We start from the raw sequence: 22,628 nt of genomic DNA, 5'->3' as shown, positions 1-22,628 counted from the left end.
TTGATACTTACCTCGGTTACCATGATAACCTTTCTCAGTTTTCAGCTTTTGTAAGGTTGTCTTCTGACCAAATGAAGGCTGCTTTCAAGATCATAGTATTGGAGTTAAAATAAAGACGAATTTGAATTAACCTCTAGTTCAAGTATACCGATGCCTGTAACTTACTTTGCACCAAAATATAACAATAGTAGTAATAATACCAATAAGGTGGACAGATGGATGGATAGAGAGTTGCATAAAGGGCTAGATGATAAAGCCAATGTAAAATGTAATTGTAGAATCTAGGTAGTGATGTATGGGTGCTCACCATAAAATTTTTTAAAGCTTTTATGCATTTCAAAATTTTTTATGATAAAATTTTTGGAAAAACTAATTTGAATCAAAGTAGGAATCATGGCTAGAAGGGTTCCATAAAGATACCCTTTGTTTCCAACTCTGGTACCGTGAACACAGTACAATTCAGTGAATGTCTGTTGAACTGAGCTATTAAACTAAATTCCAAACTATTAGGTCACTTCCACAGCTGGCAGGATTCTTCTAGAGCATGAGTTGGCAAAAACTTCCTGTGAAGGCCAGATAGTAAATATTTGAGACTTGTGGGCATATGGTGTCTGTTGCAACTACTCAACTCTGCCCTTGTAGAATGAAAGCAGCCACACACAATATGTAAACAAATGGATGGGGCTATGTTCCAAAAAAATATTTTTTACAAAAACAGGTGGTAGTCATAGTCTGCCAACCCTATCTAAACCCAAAATCTTTACCTTTCAATAAAAAGTATGAGTAAAATTGACAAAATGCCAACAGTTTATGTGAAGATTTCAGATGTCAGGCAAGGTAATAACAAAACAACAAATGTTTTCATGTTCACCTCCATCCTTCACTCACCCATCTCCTTTCATGAGGAACAAGGCTATTTGCTCCATTGTAGAACCTGAGGTTTAACATGCAAGCATCCTTAAGAGAGGTGATACATTAATCTTCGATGCTAGTAAGTGTAAATGATTCACATCAGATCCCAACCTCCAAGTTGATTAATTTAGCACCAAAATGAATAAGTATAGGAGGTGATGAAGTGATACCCTCAATGAAAATATTTCCAAGGGAAAAGCTCAATCTACAGAGAGAAGCTGCTGGAGCCCTGTGGGTTTGCTCTTTAGTGAGGAGAGAACACCACCAAAGATAATAAATAAGTAAATTATGTAATAGGATTTAAGGTGCTAAGTGCTAGGAAAAAAAGAACAAATAGAACCAAGTAAGGGAGATTGGGAGTGCTTGGTAGAGTGAGGTTGTAATATTAAACAGAGTGGTCCAGGTCAGCCTCATTAAAAATATGCCATCTGAAGCAGAGCCTGGAGATGAGAAAATGAACCAGGCATATATCTGTGACAGTTTGCCAAGCAGAGGAAAGTGTCAATGCAAAGGACCCGGGGCAGATGGTGCTCAGAATATGGTAAGAGAAGAAAGGAGGCCAGTTTTAGGAGTGGCTATGTGAAGTAGAAGAATGAGATGTAAGAGATGATACTAGGAGACCAGAAGACAGAAGGGTGTGCATTAGAGAGTTCAGACTGGAGGGGTTGCAGCATTTGACTTACATTTAGAAAAATCATTCTGGCTAGTCAGTGGAGAATAGACTTCAGGGAGCAAGAGTGGAAGCAGGGAGAACAGTCAGGAGGTGAGTGCAATATTGCAGGCTAGGGATGGTGGCAATTTAGACCAGTAGGTAAAAGTAGAGGTAGTGAAAAGTGGCTAAATTTGATATATACTTTAAAGATCATATTTAGAGAAAGACTGGATGTTGGGTATGAAGGAAGGGTAAAAGTCAAGACTGATTCCACATTCCTTGGCCTGAACAACTGAAAGGATACAGTTGCTATTAGCTGAGAAGGGGAAAGACTATAGAAGAAGCTAGTTTGAAGGTTTAGTCAGGAGGTCAGCTTTAGATATATCAAGTTTGACATGTTTATCAGATATTCCAAGTATAGATGGACAAGTTGACCATCAAATAAAAGTCCAGAATTTAGGGGAGAGGACCTGGCTGAAATTTTGAATCATAAGCATATAGATGTTGCTTAAAGCCATGAATCAAATGAATTGTTTTAAATGAGAGAAAAATAGAAGTAAGCCAAAAGGAGGTCTCTCTGTTTCTGTCTCTGTCTTGGTCTCTGTCTCAGTCTCTGTCTCTCTCTCATTCTCTCTCTTCCACACACACACACACACACACACACACACACACACACAATGGATCTTATTATACTTTCTTATTCTAAAAATATTAGCACTACTATTCTCAAGTCAACAAGCTTGTTTATATCATGAAGTCAAATTACCCCATGCTGCATCCCTACGGAAGCTTGTTGCCTGCTTCCCCATTGTAAAGGGAGTAAAAAATAACAATCAAGCCCTGGCCAGTTTGGCTCAGCGGTTAGAGCGTCGGCCTGCGGTCCGGAGAGACCCGGGTTCGGTTCCCGCTAAGGGCACGTACCTCGGTTGCAGTTTGTCCCTGGCCCTGGTTGGTCGTGCGGGTGGCAGCCACTCGATGTGTCCCTTCACGTCGATGTTTCTCTCTCTCTCTCCCTTCCTCTCTCTCCCTCCCACTTTATCTGTACAAAAAATGGAAAAATATCCTCGGGTGAGGATTAAAAAAAATAAATAAATAACAATCAAGAAGGGTTAGGAAGAGTCAAGAAAAAATGGCGGTAAGATGCCTAGCATACTAGTAGAAACCCATACCCTTTCCTCTCATCACAAGCTTTAGAGAAAATTCCTAAGGGTCTTGCTGCATATAGGTGACAAGGCAGACTAGAACTTGCGCAAATAAATTTTGTAATTAAAATAGCAGTTGGCATATAATAAGTTAGAATTAAACTAAAGACATGGAAAAGGATACAGAGCCAAAGAAAGGCTCTGGAGAAGTGGCAGAGGAAGTGTATGAATAGAGAATAAGTAAATAAATGTGTGACATTTTGACTCAGAGGAAACCATGCTTCCCAGCTGCCCTTGAATGTTTCAAGGCCCAAGAAGGGATGGGAATCCCAAAAAACTGTGCCACGTGTTTCCAGGGTTCTACCATGTCCTCCTTCCTCTCCCCTCCATTTATTCTTTATTCTAGAATTGATCTTCTACCCTGCTTAAAGAGTGAAGTAAATACAAGTTGTCATGTGGGAAAAAACATTAATTCAAAGAGTGTAGAATTAACTTATTTGGCCAGGTTGCCTCACCCCAATTTCTTAATTGACTGCCGACTTTATTTCTAGGGGATGGAGAGCTATTTGGAATCCATTAGCGACTTATTTGCTGTCAGAGTGTAATTTCAATTCATTTGAATTATTCTGAAAGACTCTTTGCCCTTCCCCAAATCCCAGTTTCAAATAGAAACTATTAAAAATATCTCGTCAAGCTCTGGCCAGTGTGGCTCAGTTAGTTGGGTATCATCCCGTGCACCAAAAGGTTGCAGGTTTGGTTTGATTCCTGGTCAGGGTACATGCCCAGCTTTTGGGTTTGATCCCTGGTAGAGCTTGCAGGATGCAGCTGATCTATGTTTCACTCTCACATCCATGTTTTGCTCTCTCCCTGTCCTTCCTCTCTCTCTCTAAAAAAACAAACAAACATACAGAAAAAAAACTTTGCAAATTCTTTTTCACACATTCTACTGTAATTGGATCCTTAGTTTTGATTCTTTCTCCACTAGACATAAGCCCCCAGAATATGTGAGCTGTCCCTCTCCTGTTTACCACTGTGTCTCCAGCCCCTAACAGATTGCTTAGCACAAGAAAGGTTCTCAATAAGACTTGACTGACTGAATAGATGAAAAGAAATTATGTTAATCCTGTGTCCACTCAAAAGGCTACCTCTTTGAATATCAGTAGCTTCATTCTCCTCTGCCAACCCAAGATTTCATCACACCATAGGTGTTTACTAATAAGTTAAAGTAGCCAATGATTTATAAGTAAACAGTGTGTCAATTCATGCCAATATAATGAACAATTTTCTTGGATGTCCATAGCAGAATATAAAATAAGTCAGTAGATTTATTTCATATGACCAGCCAGTGTACACCCAAGAAAATGGAGGAAAGAATAAAGCCAAAGCTGTGATGTTGCCATAATAATGTCAAGTGACAATCGCACTCTTTCATTGCAATCTTGGTGCGTGGTACATTAACAAAACTGATCTCTTTTCCATTTCTGGATTTCTTAACAATCTAAGCTGTGGAAATGTGCTCTTTTTCAGTCATACTAACTGTCCTCTCTCATATATTCTCCCACCTCCTTTTCTCCAGTATTGAGTTAGAGTTTTCATAGCTTATCCTCTGTGCACTTTGGAGTTACCTCATGGTTTCCTGACTCATGCGAGAAGTCAGCGTCAGAGCGGAGTTTTGCAGAGATATTTTCTTGTCCTTTCCAGCATCGAGTTCTATAAACAAAGGCAAGGTTATCACATGTACCCAAGAGCTGCCTGGGAAAAGCAGGAGCCATGGTTATCAAAGTTGGAAACTTTACAAAATATGCTTTTTTCTGTTTTTGTTGCATTCAATCAGATCAACAAGTGTTGGCTAAGTGTTGAGCGTGGTTTCCTGTGGGATTGTGTAAGGCCTTGCAGGACAATAAACGTTTTGGGGGCACTGAGTAATGTAGCCATTTCTGACCCGGCAGCCAAGAAAATGTGAGACAATTTGCTGCTGCTGGAAGAAGGACAGCTGGGGCTGTGCTCCTGCAAGAGCAGATTGACTTCACCGTGGTGGACCAGGCAGCAGAACAAGCCAAAATGGTGCGTTTAAGCGGCAGATGGCTATGCAATGTCATATCCTACAGGAACACAGGTTTGGATCCGGGTGTTGTAGAGCCTGAACTTCACAAAATTTGGGAAACCAGCCTTTAAAATATATATATATATATATATATATATATATATATATATATATATATATATATGAATGAAATTTCTGGGATTTTTCTGGCTCAAATTTTTGTTCAGGGCAGCTGTCAGGTTGTGTGTATATTACCACCAGCTTCATCTAGCTTTGCGTTGTTTCCTCTGATTTTCTCCTTACTTATTTTTCAGGCATTGCCTTTTCATGACTTTTCATGTTGGCTTCATAACTGCTTCTGAAAGGCAAAGAAATGTTAGTCACTCCTTCTTTTCTCTTTCTTTGTTTTTATGATGTTATTTTAGGTACAGATATTTGTTCTTAGGTTCCTGAAATCTCCCTAAATCAGAGGCTTAGGGGTATTTTAGATGGAGATAGAAAGATGGGAGAGAGGTGAACCCTAAAGCTGTACCCACATCTATGTAATTTTGAAAATTCTTGTGGACTGTGGTAATTTCATTGGATTTAGAAAGTAGTATGCTATAATGTGGTCTAGGTCAGTGCTTTTCAAAATCGCGTATGCACACATCACCTGGGGATCTCAGTAAAGTTCAGATTGTGATGCAGTAGGTCTGGGTTGGGAACCAAGATTCTGTATTTCTAACAAGCTCTCAGGTGATGCTGATGCTTCTGGTCCAAGAAGTACACTTTGAGTAACATTTTACATTGTTTTGTAAGAAATCGGGTGGCACAAATACACAGTCACTAAGGGATTCGCTCAACCTGCTTTTAAGATCCAGTTTGAGGATAAACGCTTGTAACAGATCTGCGGAATAGGTGCTTATTGACAACACCTGGGGATTCTTCCTGCCTTCAATTAATTCCTATCCCCAGGAGCTGGGGGAAGGGGATAAGGACTAAAATTTTATTTTGAGGGTCATTTCATTTTGATTTTAAACTTTGTTATGGTATTTTTTGAAAATTTTGCCTATGGAATGATGAGAGGAAGGGGTATGGATTTCTGGAACATCTACTAGTGTGCTAGGCATCTTACCACCATTTTCTCTTGACTCCTCCTAACCCTTTGAGGTGGTTATTTTTTACTTCCTTTAAGATAAGGAAGTTGAGGTTTAGCAGGGTTAAGTAACATGCCAGGTTGTATGGAGACAGAGCAGAGATTTGAACCTACCAAAGCTGGCTGCTTTTGTACATACCAACCTATACATTCCCTAAGCAGTGCTATGTGTTAAAGTAATTTAGCATAAGGTATTAGGACATAGATTTATCACATTTGTTTTTCTCCTAAGGAAGGTATCTAGAGGAGTGCGCTGGCAAAGGGGAAGGAGAAGGAAAGAGGTGGCTGAAAAGAAGGAAGGGCTTAGAAAAGCTCTGTGGGGCACCAAAGATGAATTTCACACCTAACGCAAATTTTAGCTCCAACAAAAATGGCATTGGAATGCTTGCCTTTGTGCAAAACTGAACTTCCCAAAATACCTGGTTTTCATAAATTCATTTTGGAGCGATTAAGGTATGGTGTTTCAAAATGCTGAGAACTTGAGTGTCAAGGTTAAAGGATTTCTGCCAACATCATGCCAAGACAATTGTAGCTTTCTCTCTTCTACATAACATCATGTGAAAGAGGGATTTGGCGGGTTCTATGGAACTGGTATTTGTCTTTGGCCAGCATCTTAAGAGTCATACTTTTAAACGAATTTAGCGGATTCTGAGGTAAGCTTTTTGTTCCTGTTTAATTTACCATCATATTTTGTTCAGTTATTTAGCAGGAAGATAAGCAGGCCTGGCCTGGGGCAAATATTTGAAGATTGAGTTTGTCATAGGGTCGGTCCTCCATTTTCCCTTCCTGAGCCGCCATTACCTCTTCAGTCCTCACTTGAAGCATCTTTCCTTCCCACCCCTGTCATCCACTGCAATGTGGATTATTTTAATATCTTGACACCTACCAAAACTTTTAGCTAAATGACACGTAAGATAAGAGAGGATGATTAAATCAAGTAATGAATTAAGGAATTGCTACTCTCATCTCTCAGTTCTGAAGAATAAAGCCTTAAGAGCACCATCCTGAGCCAGTCAGGGAATATGCTTTTTGGCTGAGGGACCTATCCAATGACCCCATTTAACTATATACGCCTTTCTTTCTTCATTTCCTGCCTCCTGCCGCCCCCACCCCTTCTGCACCACTTAGAATTTATTCCAGCTTTTGAGTTGTATGTTCTTACCTATCTTCAAAATGTGAGCTAGAGTTTTGCTATTTAACACCACCTTGGAGATTCCTGCTGAAAGATTATTTATAGGTCACATCTTTCTGTTATTGCCAATAAAACATCCCTTCCATGGGTCTCATAATACTCAAATTTATGCAAGGCTTCAGTATGTTTAGCTGAACACACAGCTCTCTTTTAATCTATTTATTGTCATGATGGTGTGGACAGTGCCCCAAGCAGGACACTAGAAATCTGGCTCCCTGGGTTGTATCTTTCAGGCCACAGCTTTGCAGTTCTGGCTAAGTCACTTAGGCTGCTGGGGCTCAGTTATTGCATTCATAAGATTATTTCTAGGGTTCCTACCAGCTTTGGTATTCTCTGGTTGCCTTCCTATATTAGGTTAGAGCTTTCTCTTATTAGGAGGATTACACAGCTGGCATGTCCTTCTCTAACATTAGCACCATGGTCAAGAATACGTGCTGTGAAGTTAGGTTACCTGGATTTAAATCCCAGTTCCACCACACTAGCAGTGTAGCTTAGATAATTTATTGTCTGTCACAGCTTCATCAGCTCTAAGCAGGAAATGAGGTTGCCACTTACCCCACAGTGGGACTTTGTTACAACTCACCCCATAGGTAGGGGTGTTATGACCTACCCCAAAGGGTGCCTGTGTACCCATAGGGCAGGGTGTCACAACCTACCCCATAAGGTGGGGGTTTCATGACCTACCCAATAGGATAGTTGTGACCAGTAAACAAAAGCATATTTTTAAAGAGCTTCAAGTTGTGCCTGGCACATGGTGAGTCCTCCTTAAATGTTAGCTAGGAATATTATTACTACAATCACTCATATCCTTCAAGATCCAATTTTAATGTTTTCCATTCCATAATATCTTTCTTGATTATCTCTGGACTTTTTTTTTTTTTTTTAATCCTCACCCAAGGACATTCTTTTTTTTTTTTTTTTTTTTTTTATCCTCACCCGAGGACATTTTTGCATTTTTTGTTCAGACAGAGCGGAAGGGAGAGAGAGGAAGAGAGAGAGAGAGAAACATCGATGTGAAGGGACACATCGAGTGGTTGCCACCTGCACGACCAACCAGGGCCGGGGACAAACTGCAACCGAGGTACGTGCCCTTAGCAGGAACCGAACCCGGATCTCTCTGGACCGCAAGCCGACACTCTAACCGCTGAGCCAAACCGACCAGGGATTTCTTGATTATCTTAAGAAAAAAAAATTTCCTTTTTGGGCCTTTTGTACCAAAGACAACAGACTTGACTCCAGCACGTGAGTTGTTTCCTTTCACCTCCTTTTTAAATCATGATTCAGTGCCCACAGTGTGCCTGATATTTTCACATAAGATTTCTCATTTCTCATTTAAGTCATATTAAGTGAAAGAACTGTTACTCATCTCATTTTACAGATCATAAAACTGACATTTGTGCAGGGAGAGGATTTAGTCAGGGTGACACAGCTTACAAATGACAGCACTATCACTATCACCTCCTCCAAGCCTTCTGAGTCTACCACCCCACAGCAACCTTGCACATTAACCAGTTATGAAACCTAGCTCTCAAACCTGTTTGTTATCACTCAGAACACACTGGAGGCTTAAATCCAAGTGTACTAAATATACCTGCAGAGTTGAACATCTTACTCTCATGATATCATTTCTTTATTAATACTAAACAACCCTAGTGATTCCAACTCAGGTTAATTCAGCATGCACCCTTTATGTATGTTATAGAGTATATAATGGTTGCTGCCTTCCTTGTAGAAAATACTATATTGATTTCTTTAAGGTGTTGTGGGGTGTGTTTTTTTTGTTGTTGTTGTTGTTTTTGCCTCCCCTGCACTTTAATCTCTTTCTAGTTTCATGTGCTTATGGAAATAGGTAGCCTGGACTATTTGGTAGGCAAATTGATGTGTCTATTTTATGTAGGTGGTAATATGAGATTCCAGCCAAACCTTACCAGCTCCCTTATAGAAATAAATTTCTGGTTAATACAGACTAGCTTTAAGATCTCATTTTATTTTGAACATTTTCTTTAATCTTCCCAACTAAATCTCCCTTAAATAAGGATGGGCAGAGTGCTAGTCTTTAGACAGGCTTCTGAGTCAACAGTGGTACCTGAGCCCTGTTGATTTATTGTCCTAGTACAAAAAAGAGATATTACATTTCTAAAAATTAGTCATCACTGAGTATCACCTCCTATACAAAGGGATACTAGAGAAATGTCTTCAATTTAGAATCTAGGCTAATCTAGAGGAAGTACAAGAAAGGGGCAAAAGCAAATAGAAGGAGAAAGGCAGGCTGAAACTTGAGTAGGAATCAAGTATTGTCTTAGAAGAAACTGATCTTGAGATGACAAAAGTGTTAGTCACCTAAATGGGGGGTTCTTCAAATTTATTAGGAAGCATGAGGGTCCACTTCAGGAGTGGAACTCTGAAGGATTTCAAAGACATGTAGCTCTGAGTGTTTGCTATATGATAACAGATTACAGATCCATGTGCACAGTATGTAAACTCATTTTTTTTTAACCCTCACCTGAGGACATTGAGAGAGAGAAACATCCATGTGGGAAACATTGATTGGTTGCCTTCTGCATGTGCCCCAACTGGGAATCGAACCTGCAACCTACGTATGTGCCTGAACAGGAATCAAACCCGCAATCTTTTTGGTGCACGGGATGATGCTCCAACCAACTGAGCCACCTAACCAGAGTGTGAACTCATTTTTTGTAAAAATAAACACATGCACGTATATACTTGAAAAAAATCTAAAGCTATGTTCACCAAAATGTTGAGTTTTTTTTTTTTTCTTTTGCTTGTCTATAGTTCTTGGCTTTGCAGAATAAACATATCACACATAATTTTTTTTACTAACTTATTTTTGTTGCAGTCATTTCTTTTTCCCCATTGACACCCACCTCCCATCCCCTCCACCCCGTCCCCAGCTTTGTTGTCCATGTCCATTGGTTATGCATACATGCATATAAGTTCTGTGGTTTATCTCTTTCCTTCCCCCACCATCCTCTCCTCTGAGGGTTGTCAGTCTGTACCCTACTTCCACGTCTCTGGGTCTACCCTTAGGGACCTGGAAAGCATTATCCTAAGCGAAACAAGCCAAGCAGAGAAAGATAAATATCACATGATCTCACTTATTTGTGGAATATAATGAACACACATAATTTTTTAAATGAAAGCCAATCAATTCATAAATGGCAAGATTTTGGAATGAACAATTTTGTTGAAGTCTAGCAAATTATATTGCTACAGACACAGCAACATGTATAAATCCTTGGAGGTTTATTAAAGAATGTGCTTGTGGACTTGGCACCTTCCTTTGTAATGTTCTTCAATAGACAGAAGCAAATTTGTGAATTTCATTTGTCACTAGTTTCTGTGACTCACCATATTAATTTTTAGGTAAAAATTTCCCCAACAATATCATTTTTTTCAACACTATCTTTAACGTGATGAATGTGAAAAATGTATAAACACAAAAGTGTGTATGTCATCATGTAGTACTGGGAAAGATCAATACCACATTGGACACTGAGATTTGCATTTTCAAAACAGTGTTCTTAATGTTACAAATTGATTCAGCATCTGGAAACATTTGAAAAGTAACCTTTCTATTCTACTAACCAGACCTATTTAACCAGCACTCTGCTCTGAGGAGTAGTGTATTAGCTGTGAATATAAAAGACATTTGCAAGAGTTTTCACAGTTTTCTCTTTTGCTTTGTTAGTCAATTTTTAAATGTAGAAATGTAAAAGGCAAAAGTGCCCTACAACTATGCCGCAAAGGGGACTTTAACTCACCAAAAGTAGACCCTCCCTAGTTTCAATAAGTCTTCAAGCAAATTATCTTTCGGCCATAGACTTTGGGTGTAGAAAATAATCTTATCTGAACGAACGTATGTGTAGAGTTTCTAATGGAGGCAAAGGTGAAAGGTAGGTGTGTTACCTGCATCTCCAGGTCCTGCTGGGTTTACTACACACTGATCTCTGCCCTGTTTAGGGCAAAGAAACCAGTGACTATGACTAATAGTACCCATTGCGCTCAAAAGAAACCCATTCTACTTTTGCAAAAGAATTTTACAGTGCTTCATTTCCTCCCCAGATAAAACAATATTCAAAACAAAAAGTGACCAAAACTCTCCTATATTTAGTAGATAAGATTTGTATTACTTCTGCCTATAAATCAAATGATGCCCTTAGAGAACATTTGAAAGATTAATAGTCTTCTGATCTATATAAATAAATAATTAAAGTTGATTTCCTTGATTCCCATTTCTAGAGTAGCATGGTCCACATAGGGAGAGAAGCTGGCTGGGCCTGACCATGGTTTGTTCAATGCCAAGCTGTTTTTCTTAGCCTCTCATTCTTCCCACTGCCCTGCCATAGTAGGTCTACCATATTCCTTGGCCAGTGAGAAGTGCCCATTAGTGATTGGACAGGTTCACTTGGCATCTGCCTCCATCCAGACAGAGCAATGCCCATGTGGGTGCTTCCTGATCCAGGGTGATAAATAGGATGCAAATATCTTCTTTCTGGTACATGACCCTGGCATAAGCAGAGGGAATATGAGTGATGGTGCCTCAGAGCTCTAACTTTTTGCTTAGAGCTTGAGACTTAAAGGTAAGGAATCACAAGCACACTTCGGCTCTCTCCAACATAAGGTGAGTAAAGTTAATTACCTTCAGATTATCAATAAACAAAGAAAGATGGTAATTATTGAGCATGTGACTATTAATAATGATGTGACTTCACAAAGCAAAGAACATAAATTTTCTTTCTTATGGCCTACAGCTTGCTGAACACTATTGTTCATGATCAGGCCTGATATCAGACAGAGGGTTGAGGCAATAATCTTTAGAACCAGAAAATTAATGCATTTATTTTCCAGAAATACTTTAAGTTTTAATGTTTTACATGGTTTGGGAAGGAAAAGGGTGTTTTTAGTTTATAAAGTACCACTTTTTAAGTTTCTTATCTCTTTTGATATCATTTTAAATGTTTTATTATCAGAAATATTGAAAAGTAAACCCATGTCCTTTATGTTAAAAATCTGACCATGACCAGGGGCTATAGGTATTATTTTATTTTTATTATTTGTAAATCCTCACCCAAGGATATTTTTCCATTGATTTTCAGATAGAGTGGGAAGGCGCGAGGTAGAGAGAGAGAAATAGAGAGAGAAACATCAATGTGAGAGAGACGCATCGATTGGTTGCCTCCTGCATAACCCAACCAGGGCCAGAGATCGAACCACAACCAAGGTGTGTGCCTTTGGCCAGAATCAAACCTGCAACTCTTCAGTCCATGGGCCCACGCTCTAACTGCTGAGCCATACCAGCGAGGGCTGTGGGTGTTATTTTAAATGATATCAGAGTCTCACAGTGATTTGGATAATTTGGTCAAATAACTGGTCACATTAATGGAGAGAAATTTCAGTTGATCAGTTACTTCAGACATGGTGAACTGTGTGGAGTTAAAATTTTTAAAAGTTTGATTATATCCAATTCAATTCAACAAATGCCTATAGCATGCTGAAGGAATAAAAAGATTTTTATTAGGTGGTCTGGAGGGTAGTATCAAGATGGTCAATTTATGATCTAGAGTAGGAGATGAGTAAAATACATAAAATGATATAAAAATTAAACATATTTATCAAAGTCAAAACCAAAGCAGTAGGGAAAGTGTACAGGTATATGTTTAGTTAAGAGCCTGCTTAATTACTTTTCCTCTATAAATCTAGATCTAACTTTGAAAATTTGTATTATTTATATTATCCTTGAATGAAAAATAGTTGAATAAAAATTATGAAAGTAAAAGAGAACCTAGCTAGATGATACAAATATTCATTTTAATTATTTTATTTAGGACGACAGTATGGATACAAAATCCATTCTAGAAGAACTTCTTCTCAAAAGGTCACAGCAGAAGAAGAAAATGTCACCAAATAATTACAAAGAGCGGCTTTTTGTTTTGACCAAAACAAACCTCTCCTACTATGAATATGACAAAATGGTGAGACCCTATTTATTCCATTGCTTTTATACTATTTATTTTTCTTAAGGCTCCACAAAGTACTTAATTATAATGAAACAATATCAGGTTTCTTGGCTTTTACAGTAAAGACCAACTTGCACTCACTTATCACATTTGTCTTTTCTTAACCAAGGTGTAATAATTCAAGAATAAAGGATTGTAAAACACTGGCTAACTTTACAAAGACAAACTGTAAATCACTTTAGAACAGCAGTTCTCAACTGAGGGTGATTTTGCCCCCCAGGGGACATTTAACAATGGCTGGGGACATTTTTGGTTTTCATAATTGGTGGGAGTAGCAGGCTACTGACTTCTACTGCATAGAGGCCAGGGATACTGCTAAACATTTTATAATGCACAGGACAGCCCCCACCACAAAGAATTATCTGGCCCCAAATATTGCTGAAGGTGAGAAATCCTGCCTTAGTGCAGGAAATCAGACTATTTCTATATGATTGAGAACTCCATCACAGTAGAAATACTGTCATAAAACTGAAACAAAATGAAGATGTTTTGTGGAATTAAATCTTGATTTTTCCTGAGTAGATTAACCACATGGCAGGTGATTTGAAATGTGTTTCACGATTATCAAACAAAATTATTAAGTGCTGCCTGAAGACTTGCTTTGGGAGGCATATATGATTTTGTGTCCATACTTAAAAACATATTCTGCTGTCATTAAATTTTGACTATTAGAGAAGCATTGGAATGAGCCTCACATGCTCACCCCATCTCCAAATATCCCTCCCAAGCATAACCTTACCTTTATGCTTTTTATTGTGCACCACTGTGTATCACATGAGGCATCTTATATTTTGTTTTTTAATTCAGAAAAGAGGCAGCAGAAAAGGATCAATTGAGATTAAGAAAATCAGATGTGTGGAGAAAGTCAATCTTGAGGAGCAGACCCCTGTGGAGAGACAGTACCCATTTCAGGTAAGGGGAGAGGCAACATTCCATTGGATTAATGGCTCTTCCTTTAGTATTTTCTATTATAAACTCAATATAGCAGGGATAAATAAAGATGTTGCAAATGATTCATTAACACAATGACAAGACTTGTAACATTTCTAGATACGAGTTAGGCAGGTTGCTAAAATTCAATCTACCCATTTGCCTTCCCTAAAGGACAAAGAAGAAAGGTGAACGAGTGAGCCCCAGTAGCTGACTTGCCTTGGGCTCTGACAGTCTCTTTCATCAGACATTGCCAGGCATAGCCAATGTGCCAGAAGGTACCAGGCACACTATAGGGAAGAAAATGTCATCCCTGTTCCCAAGGCATTTACAGATCATTATAATGCAGTGAGGGTAAGTGTTAAGGTAAAGGTCAGCAGGTAGCCATGGTGTCCCAGGAAGCAAAAACTTCACTCTTCACTCCACGAGTCAGGGAGATTTTCTACTGGAGGTGGATTGGGAAGGACAAGTGGAGTTAAACCCAGCAAAAACAGAAAGAACAGTGAAATAAAGAAACAGCAGATGTCAAGGCACTAATACGTAAAATAATATGACAGGTTTGGAGAGCTTCAAGTAGTACTTATGAATAAAGCAGCCCTGTAAAAGAGTAAAAGAGATGAGTCTAGAAAGGTGGGCAGGCCACATAAGAAAGGCTTTGCACTGCATGCTAAGGAGTTTTAATTTTACCATAAAGTATTACCTTAAAATGGTGTGTTATGGAAAGTGTGCCTACAGTACCCTTGGGAAGTGGCTTGAACTAAGCCCTACTTTTATTATATCATGAATACTTATCTTTCTGATCTAAAGGCAGGTGGACTGCCCTTCCAATGTTCAGACTACCCAGTGCCAGTATGAAAGAACTGTGGCCAAAAATGAAACAAAATAAAATAATCTAACTGCTGAACAATCTATGCTTCCCACTTTTAAAAGATCATTACCCAATTGGGAGAAACCAGGGGAGTGTGTGTTCATGGAAGATCCTTCACATTCATATCACAGGGGCATGAAGTACTTAAAGAACACAGGCTTTGGAACCCCACAGAGGTGCTAGCCATTGCTTATATTTGTATAACCATAGACAACACACTCTGTTTCTCTCTGAGTTTTTCACTTGCAAAATGGGCATAATAATATATTTTTCACAAAGTTGAAATAGGATTAAAACATTAAAGCATCTAGAAAAGATCCCCCAAACTAGTAGGTGTTTAATAAATGATCTGTATTAGTTCCCCACAAAAGTGAATAAAATAGAGACATTGTAATTCTCAAACATTTAAACAAGAGTCTTAAGAAATAGAAAAATGACTTATGCTGGGATTCCAAGGGTGGGACATGATCCAAGGGGATAAGTAACAGGGAGACGTATTTTTACTCAATATAAGCATGAACTACATAATGATCAGAATATATAAAAATTGTCAAGGATGGCATAGTTAAAAGTGAAGGACATTCTATCCCTGAAGATATTTTTAAGAATAGAACAGATAAACATTTTCCAACTGCCTGTAAAGAGAGTCATGCACTGGGTAGGTGGGTAGACCAGAACACTCCTAAGACATCTGTTATATCTAACATTTTATAATTTTCTAATTGTCTGCTATGATTTTCCAAAGTTTAGGGGTATCTGGGATAAAACAAGTTAAAAGGTAGAGGATAAAAATAACTAGATTTTTTTTTTCTACCTTATTCCAGGGCTAATGGATATTATAAGCAAACTCAAGGTTTCTTTTAGATAACAGAAAACTTGCAGTTGCACCAGAGTGAACTATGATGTAATTATGGCTAAATGCACCAAATCTTTTCCTTTCCAGATTGTCTATAAAGATGGGCTTCTCTATGTCTATGCATCAAATGAAGAGAGCCGAAGTCAGTGGTTGAAAGCATTACAAAATGGTAATTTTAAACAGTCATAAAAGAGAGTCATTGATTGAGTTCTTTTGAGGGTGGGTGGAAGAAAGATATTGACAGTAAAAGGACTCAATGCCAAGACAGAATCTACTGATTTTCCTACCAACCTCAGAGAATATGCCATGCTTATCCTCATTTTGCATTCTCATTGTTACATAGGGGAAGCCTGGGTATCAGATACCCTTCCCTACCCCTCCACCCACCTCCTACCCACCTCCCACCCCACTCGCTGTCCCTGCTCTGCACAGAGCTGGCTATTGTTCTTCCCAGAGCAGCTGGGAGGAAGCCAGGCCACCTGCTCCCCACCCACTGTGCTTGCCTTTCCGGGGCAAAGTCTAGTCTAGGTCCTCTTGTGGTTGTGTCAGGTCCTGTAGCTACTGTACTTTGGATTTTTACAGAAAGTTATAGCTAATAGTTACTAAGCACTTATCATTTGCCAGCTACTGTGTCAAGTTCTTGTGAAACATTTTCTTAGATAACCCTCTTGACAACTCTGTGAAAATGAGTCATATTAGTCTCCATTTTTTCAGATAAGTGAAGTTAAAGAGACATACGCAATGTCATATACCTAATAATGGATAACTCATAATTCAATTATCCAAATCCAACTTTTTAACTAGTACAGTATAAATGCTAGGCTTCTGGGAAAGCTCAAGGTCAGAAACTAGTGTTTTATAAACTTAATTCCTTTTGTTTGCTATGGTTTCTGTAATAATTTTTTTTTTTATCCTCACCAGAGGACATTTTTCCATTTTTTGTTGTTGTTGTTGTTGTTGTTGTTCAGGTAGAGTGGGAGGGAGAGAGAGGAACAGAGAGAAACATCGACGTGAAAGGAACACATCGAGTGGCTGCCACCCGCATGACCGACCAGGGCCAGGGACAAACTGCAACCGAAGTTCGTGCCCTTAGCGGGAACCGAACCCGGGTCTCTCAGGACCACAGGCCGACGCTCTAACCGCTGAGCCAAACCAGCCAGGGCTGTAATAATTTATTTTTAATTCTCATTAACACTTAGTAAAATTTTTAATACCAGCCTTTGCAGGTAAGCTGAGCTGAGTAAAACTAAGGAAATAATATTACTAAAGTCCACTGTTCATTGAACACATACTCTGCACCAAACACTGTGCGGGATGCTTTACATACATTTTCTCATATCCCTCCAATGACTCAGCAAGATGGTTATTATTCTCTCCATACAATTCCCTGAGTTGGGGTTGTAAAGGAGGAGCAGAATTCCCTTGGTATCAAAATAATTAATCTGTGAGATGAATAAAAAATCAAGAAAAGAGTTGAAGCCAAATGTAGAATCAACCCTCCCCACCTAGAGACTCTTCCTGAACTATTCTCTACTAATATCTTGGAGGTATTAGTTTTAAGGGACACTAGTTTGCTGTAGACACTGTATTATACTCTAATATTATAATTTGTTTGGATTTCTTTGTCCTATTCCCATAGGTTTTAAAATATGCATATATTCCTAGAAAAGTAGACCCATAAACCATCAATCTCTCAATGTAAACAGGACAAAGTCATGAATGACAAAGAAGGAAGGAGAAACTGTTCTATATCAAGGGAAAGTAGATAACTAAATGCCATGATTCTGGATCGGATCCTTCATCAGAAGGAAATGAATGATAATAATTTTATTAGAACCTTCTTTCCTTTTTGCTAAGATCCAGTCCTACCTTCCAGACTCTTTATGCCACAAGAGCACAACAGGCATGTGCTGTAACACACTTACTTCCTTTATGGATGTATTTCTAAAATCCTAACACCCAGTTGATCTGTGTATGCATTTTATACTAGCATTTTAAAAGACTAATATAAGTCATTGTGTTGTTCTCAGTATATATATGGTTAGACTTTTCTTTTGGGCTTTTTATTTTTATTTTATTTTATTTTTTATGTTTTCATTGATTTTTTTAGAGAGAGAAGGGAGAGAGAGATAGAAACATCGATGTGAGAGAGAAGCATCTATGGGCTGCATCTTGCATGCCCCCCACCCCCATCACTGGGGATCGAGCCCACAACCCTGGCATGTGTCTTGACCTGGAATCTAACCAGGACCTCTGAATCCATGGGACAATGTTCAATCCACTGAGCCACACTGGCCGGGCTCTCTTTGGCTTTTTAAACTTCTAAGTGAAAGACTGATACCTTTTGGGAACCATTTGCTCTTACCCTGGTTGCTGGCAAAAATGATGTTTTCATTGTTCTGTGATAACAGAACTTACTGAATGTTTTTTCTTCCTGCCTGCTCCCCAGAGATAAGGGGCAACCCCCACCTGCTGATCAAGTACCACAGTGGGTTCTTCGTGGACGGGAAGTTCCTGTGCTGCCAACAGAGTTGCAAAGCGGCCCCAGGATGTACTCTCTGGGAAGCATGTAATGTGACCTCTCTATTGGTTGGACTCTGGGTGGATGGTGCCCCATTAGGCAAATCTGCCATATGCCAGAACAGCCTACTAGTTCAGGAAAACAAGATGTGCCAGATTGGTTAGCATCACAAAATGTCAGCCTCAAAGATGCTATCTGGCAAATGAAGTCTAATTCTAGGGTCAATTGAGTCATGTTAGTAAAATAATAACAATATTAACATTTGTCATTCTCTCACTTCATGATAAATTTTTTTTCAAATTTGAATCATAAATGAAGCAAGGAGCTGTTTATTCCCTCCTAGAATTCTTCCTGGTTTAAGATGAGTTCAAAATAGGTAGAACGTGGTGAACATTTTACAATGATTCATAAACTAAACCATAAACTGAAAAAAAATATTTTAAAAAATGTGTCAATGGATAAAATTTAAGTAACACTTTTAATCACCATATATAACAAAATGATGGATGGCCAAGTATTAAGAGATATATTTAAAGTGGTTTGCCATTCTCCACATGTTTGTTGATTTCTTAATAACATCAGAGAAGGTAGTGAAGGGTTCTATCCTGTTATATTCCTAGGGAAATCTGCCGGAGACTTTATCCGGAGACAGAAAAGAAAGTCTACATAGTGTTTTTGAAGGGATAATGGTGGGAGAGAATTATATTATTTTCTTCTTGTGCCTTTGAGTCCCATTCCTTCACCAGGATACTTACATGAGATAGTCTTATATATTTTAGTTTATCATTGTTTAACAACATGAGGTTGTCAATAAATAAAAACAGTTTTAGCAGCCTGGACAAAATTTACTTGGATTACAATGACTTGAAAGAATTGAATGAGATCAGCTGTGTGAAAACACTCTATAAATTGTAAAACACACAGAGACATGAAATGTTATCCAAATTCACTTCATAACAGTATTGACACCTGACAGTTATGTTAATATTATTGCTGGTCATTTTAAAACAAACTCAATGAATAAATGTGCATTGTGTTTTCCATCTCAATTAGACTACACAATGCATATTTATTCATCTTAATTAGATCATATTGCCCTTTATACTCTTGAATTATAGTGATTTAATGAACTATTCAGAATTTACTGTATGTGGATCTTCCCTCTACAGTGAGGGATGGAGGAGTAATGTGTCCTTATAGCATTAATCATTTTATCCATTTATTCTGTCCATGATCTGACATCATTATCCAGCAGGACAGCTTCCAGCTCTGACCTTGCCCTAAATCCCAGGGAAAGAGCAGAGAAAGGCCAGAGAGAGCACTGCCTTTGGATTATCTTCCTAGGCTCTGGCTGGATGCCACCTACCATGTGTCCTAGGTGCCACAGGCTCTTTGCCAGCCTCTGAAGAAAACTACAGAATATAGGGGTATTATGGCTCACAAGCAGCTGTGATATTGTCTATCTGCCAAAGTGTAATTTACTCCCTTGGCCCCCTTTGCTGAGCTACAGGAAATCCCACGGGCACAGAAAGAAAACAATTGAATATTTTTGCTTCTTTCTGTCTTCAAAATTCCCTGGACTACCCTCTTTCTAGGGTACGTGTCCTACAAGTAAATTGGCCATGCACCTCACTTTGTTTGGGACAGTCTCATTCTGCAGCTGGTGTCCTGACATAATTATATTAAAAGGCTACCTATCACTGTTAGGAATGTTCCAATTTGGTCAATAAACCACATGGCCACCCCATTTATAAGACATATAATGGCTTCACATTCACAGCCTGGACATCTATCTACATGTATGGGTAGAAAGAGAAACCAACTATTATCATAAGAACAGAAAAATGCATGAAATATGTTTGTTCACTTATAAATCAGCTATTTATCAGTATCTTGTATGAACCAATTAAAGATGAATCAGACATGGGTTCTGAATCCTGGGATCATAGGTCCCACCCAAGGGATTAGATATATGATACTCAAATACAAGGTGGAAATGTGGTATAAATTAATAGTTTTTAGAATTTAAAGGAAGCTGACTATTTTTATCTATTTTGGGAAGATATTGATGATGGTGGAGGAGTGGTGTATTATTTGGGTGTTATATAGGAAAGCAACAATCACTCAAGATGTTGTGTCTAAATTTATTTAATCTGCATTATTGCTTATACAAGCTGGTTCTTTTGATTCATAACATTGGCTGTTTTGCTTTGTTTTATTTAAAGTTCCTTCTGATATTACTTGGTTTTACTTTTCAGATGCTGATCTGCACATTGCAACAAAAGAAGAGAAACTAAGAGTTCCTATCTTCCCAGACAGAGTGGTAAGTCAACATTTAACTTTTCTCATAATTAGGATATATTAAATAAATCAAGAGTTGCCAGATTCAAGACTAAAAAATATGGGTTTCTTTCAGACTATCAGCAAAGAGAGAAAAACTATGAGCTATCACCAATAGCAATGGCAATGTCAAATAATAAATTCAAATAAAGAACTATTGCCCAGCCGGTATTGCTCAGTGGTTGAGCATCAACCCATGCACCAAGAGTTCGTCAGTTAGATTCCCGGTCAGGGCACATGCCCAGGTTGTGGGCCAAATCCCCAGTGAGGGACATGCAGGAGGCGGCTAATTGATCTCTCTCATCGATGTTTCTATCTCTCTCTACCTCTCCCTTCCTCTCTCTCTAAAATCAATAAAGAAAAAAAAAAAAGAACTATTTACCATTTCTTATTTTTATATTTAATAACTGGGCCTTTTTCTAACCTGTAAGCACATAAATAGTCACTGAAAAATGGTGCATGTGGGAGATAGCATCACATATAACAGGCAGCTGTTACTAGCTGTCATTCTTCTACCACCAGCATGGCTAAGACTTCCTCATGTAAGTATCCTGATGAAGGAATGGGACCCCACAGGACACTAGCAGAAAACAACATAATTCTTTCTCTCCATTATCCTTTCAAAGCTACTCGGTTGGCTTTCTTCTAGTCACTCTCAGATGACATAAATTTTCCCAATTACCAGTAGGCATGAGAACAGCCTCTAATTGTCCCATCCAATGCTACAACCACACAACTTGAAAAGTTAACACTTTTCCCCTTCACCTAGCTCAAGTCTGCATCAGAGGACAGCCTGCTTTGAGGAAAGGGTCATGGAGAGGCTGAGATTTTTTTACCCTTTCAGGATTTTTGACCCAGGGAGAGCAGGTCTACTGAAAAAGAGACAGTCATATATGGTTGATCCCATCATGCTTTGGTAGTGATGGCTTCTTGGCAAGACAGTTTTCCAATGCTAATTCTTTATCTTATGGGAGACTTTCATAGGTTTCCCACTGGGGTGAACATTCAAATGTAGTTTTATAACAGAGGAAATGTCTTGACCCTTAGCTCTTGGGTTTTTAACCCTCAACTTTTCTGCTGTGTCAATCTACTGATCTTGGGCAGAGTTTTCAAGATTGCTCCCAGCCAACTCCCTCCCAAGGGTGGAGTTAGCCTTCAGAAAAACAAACAAAATCTTGATTGCTTTAGTTAGTAAAACTGTATGTGGCTTGCTTTCACAGTACAGGCTGCTGCTCTCCTTGTGGTCTGCTTTCATAGGTTCATAGGTCAGCCATAGTTTCCTGCTTTTAGACTTCCCAGGCAGGTGTCAGCGTCCTCAAATACCAGGAGACACATAAAATGGCCTCCCAGTGCTTCTCTGAAATCTCGCCTGAAATTAAGACAACATCTCCACTCATCCATCAGTTCAATAGTGTCTTGGGTACTTATTTTCAGTTGCACACATTCACACACACTTCTATCTTTCTAAGTAAAAACAATATAATTTTTGTGAACTAACATGAAGGGCAAAAAGAAATCCCTTATTATAGTAGCTTGAAGTATGTCCCCCAAATTTTATGTTCACCCAAATCTCAGAATGTGACCTAAACAGGGTATTTGCAGATGTAATTAGTTAAGGACTGAGATGAGATTATACTGAATTAGGATGAGCCATAAATCCAATGGCTGGTTTCCTTATAAAATGAGAGGACATAGAGATACACAGAGAAGAAGGCCATCTAAAGACCTAGGCAGAGCCCTAGCTGATGTTGCTCAGTGGTTAGATAGTCAACCTGCCACACTTAAGGGTTGTGGGTTTGATTCCTGGTCAAGGGCACATGCCTGGGTTGCAGGTTCAATCCCTGGTCAGGACATATGTGGGAGCCAGCCAATCGATGTGTCTCTCTCACATCCATGTTCCCCCCTCCCTCACTCCCTTCCTTCCGCTCTCTCTAAAAATCAATGAATTAACAAAAATAATAATAAAATAAAGACCTAGGCAGAGTTTGGAGTCATGCT

At 38.8% G+C, this 22,628-nt stretch overlaps 1 protein-coding gene across 3 annotated transcripts in view; it reads left to right on the top strand.

Annotated features, from left to right (window-relative positions):
* Positions 1–4,627: 4,627 nt before the first annotated feature.
* The window catches only part of BMX (BMX non-receptor tyrosine kinase), a 50,419-nt gene continuing 32,418 nt past the window's right edge, over positions 4,628–22,628 (top strand). For all 3 annotated transcript variants that reach the window (XM_036271584.1, XM_036271583.1, XM_036271582.1), the window contains exons 1-6: positions 4,628–4,770; positions 12,924–13,070; positions 13,923–14,027; positions 15,857–15,938; positions 18,219–18,338; positions 20,549–20,613. In XM_036271584.1, the coding sequence (XP_036127477.1) occupies positions 4,768–4,770; positions 12,924–13,070; positions 13,923–14,027; positions 15,857–15,938; positions 18,219–18,338; positions 20,549–20,613 (522 nt within the window). In that variant the 5' untranslated portion in view covers positions 4,628–4,767. The remainder of the gene's footprint in view (positions 4,771–12,923; positions 13,071–13,922; positions 14,028–15,856; positions 15,939–18,218; positions 18,339–20,548; positions 20,614–22,628) is intronic.

This window comes from Molossus molossus, unplaced genomic scaffold (assembly GCF_014108415.1).
Source record: "Molossus molossus isolate mMolMol1 unplaced genomic scaffold, mMolMol1.p scaffold_m16_p_2, whole genome shotgun sequence".
Lineage (NCBI taxonomy): Eukaryota > Metazoa > Chordata > Mammalia > Chiroptera > Molossidae > Molossus > Molossus molossus.
This window is presented reverse-complemented; position numbering and strand designations above follow the sequence as displayed.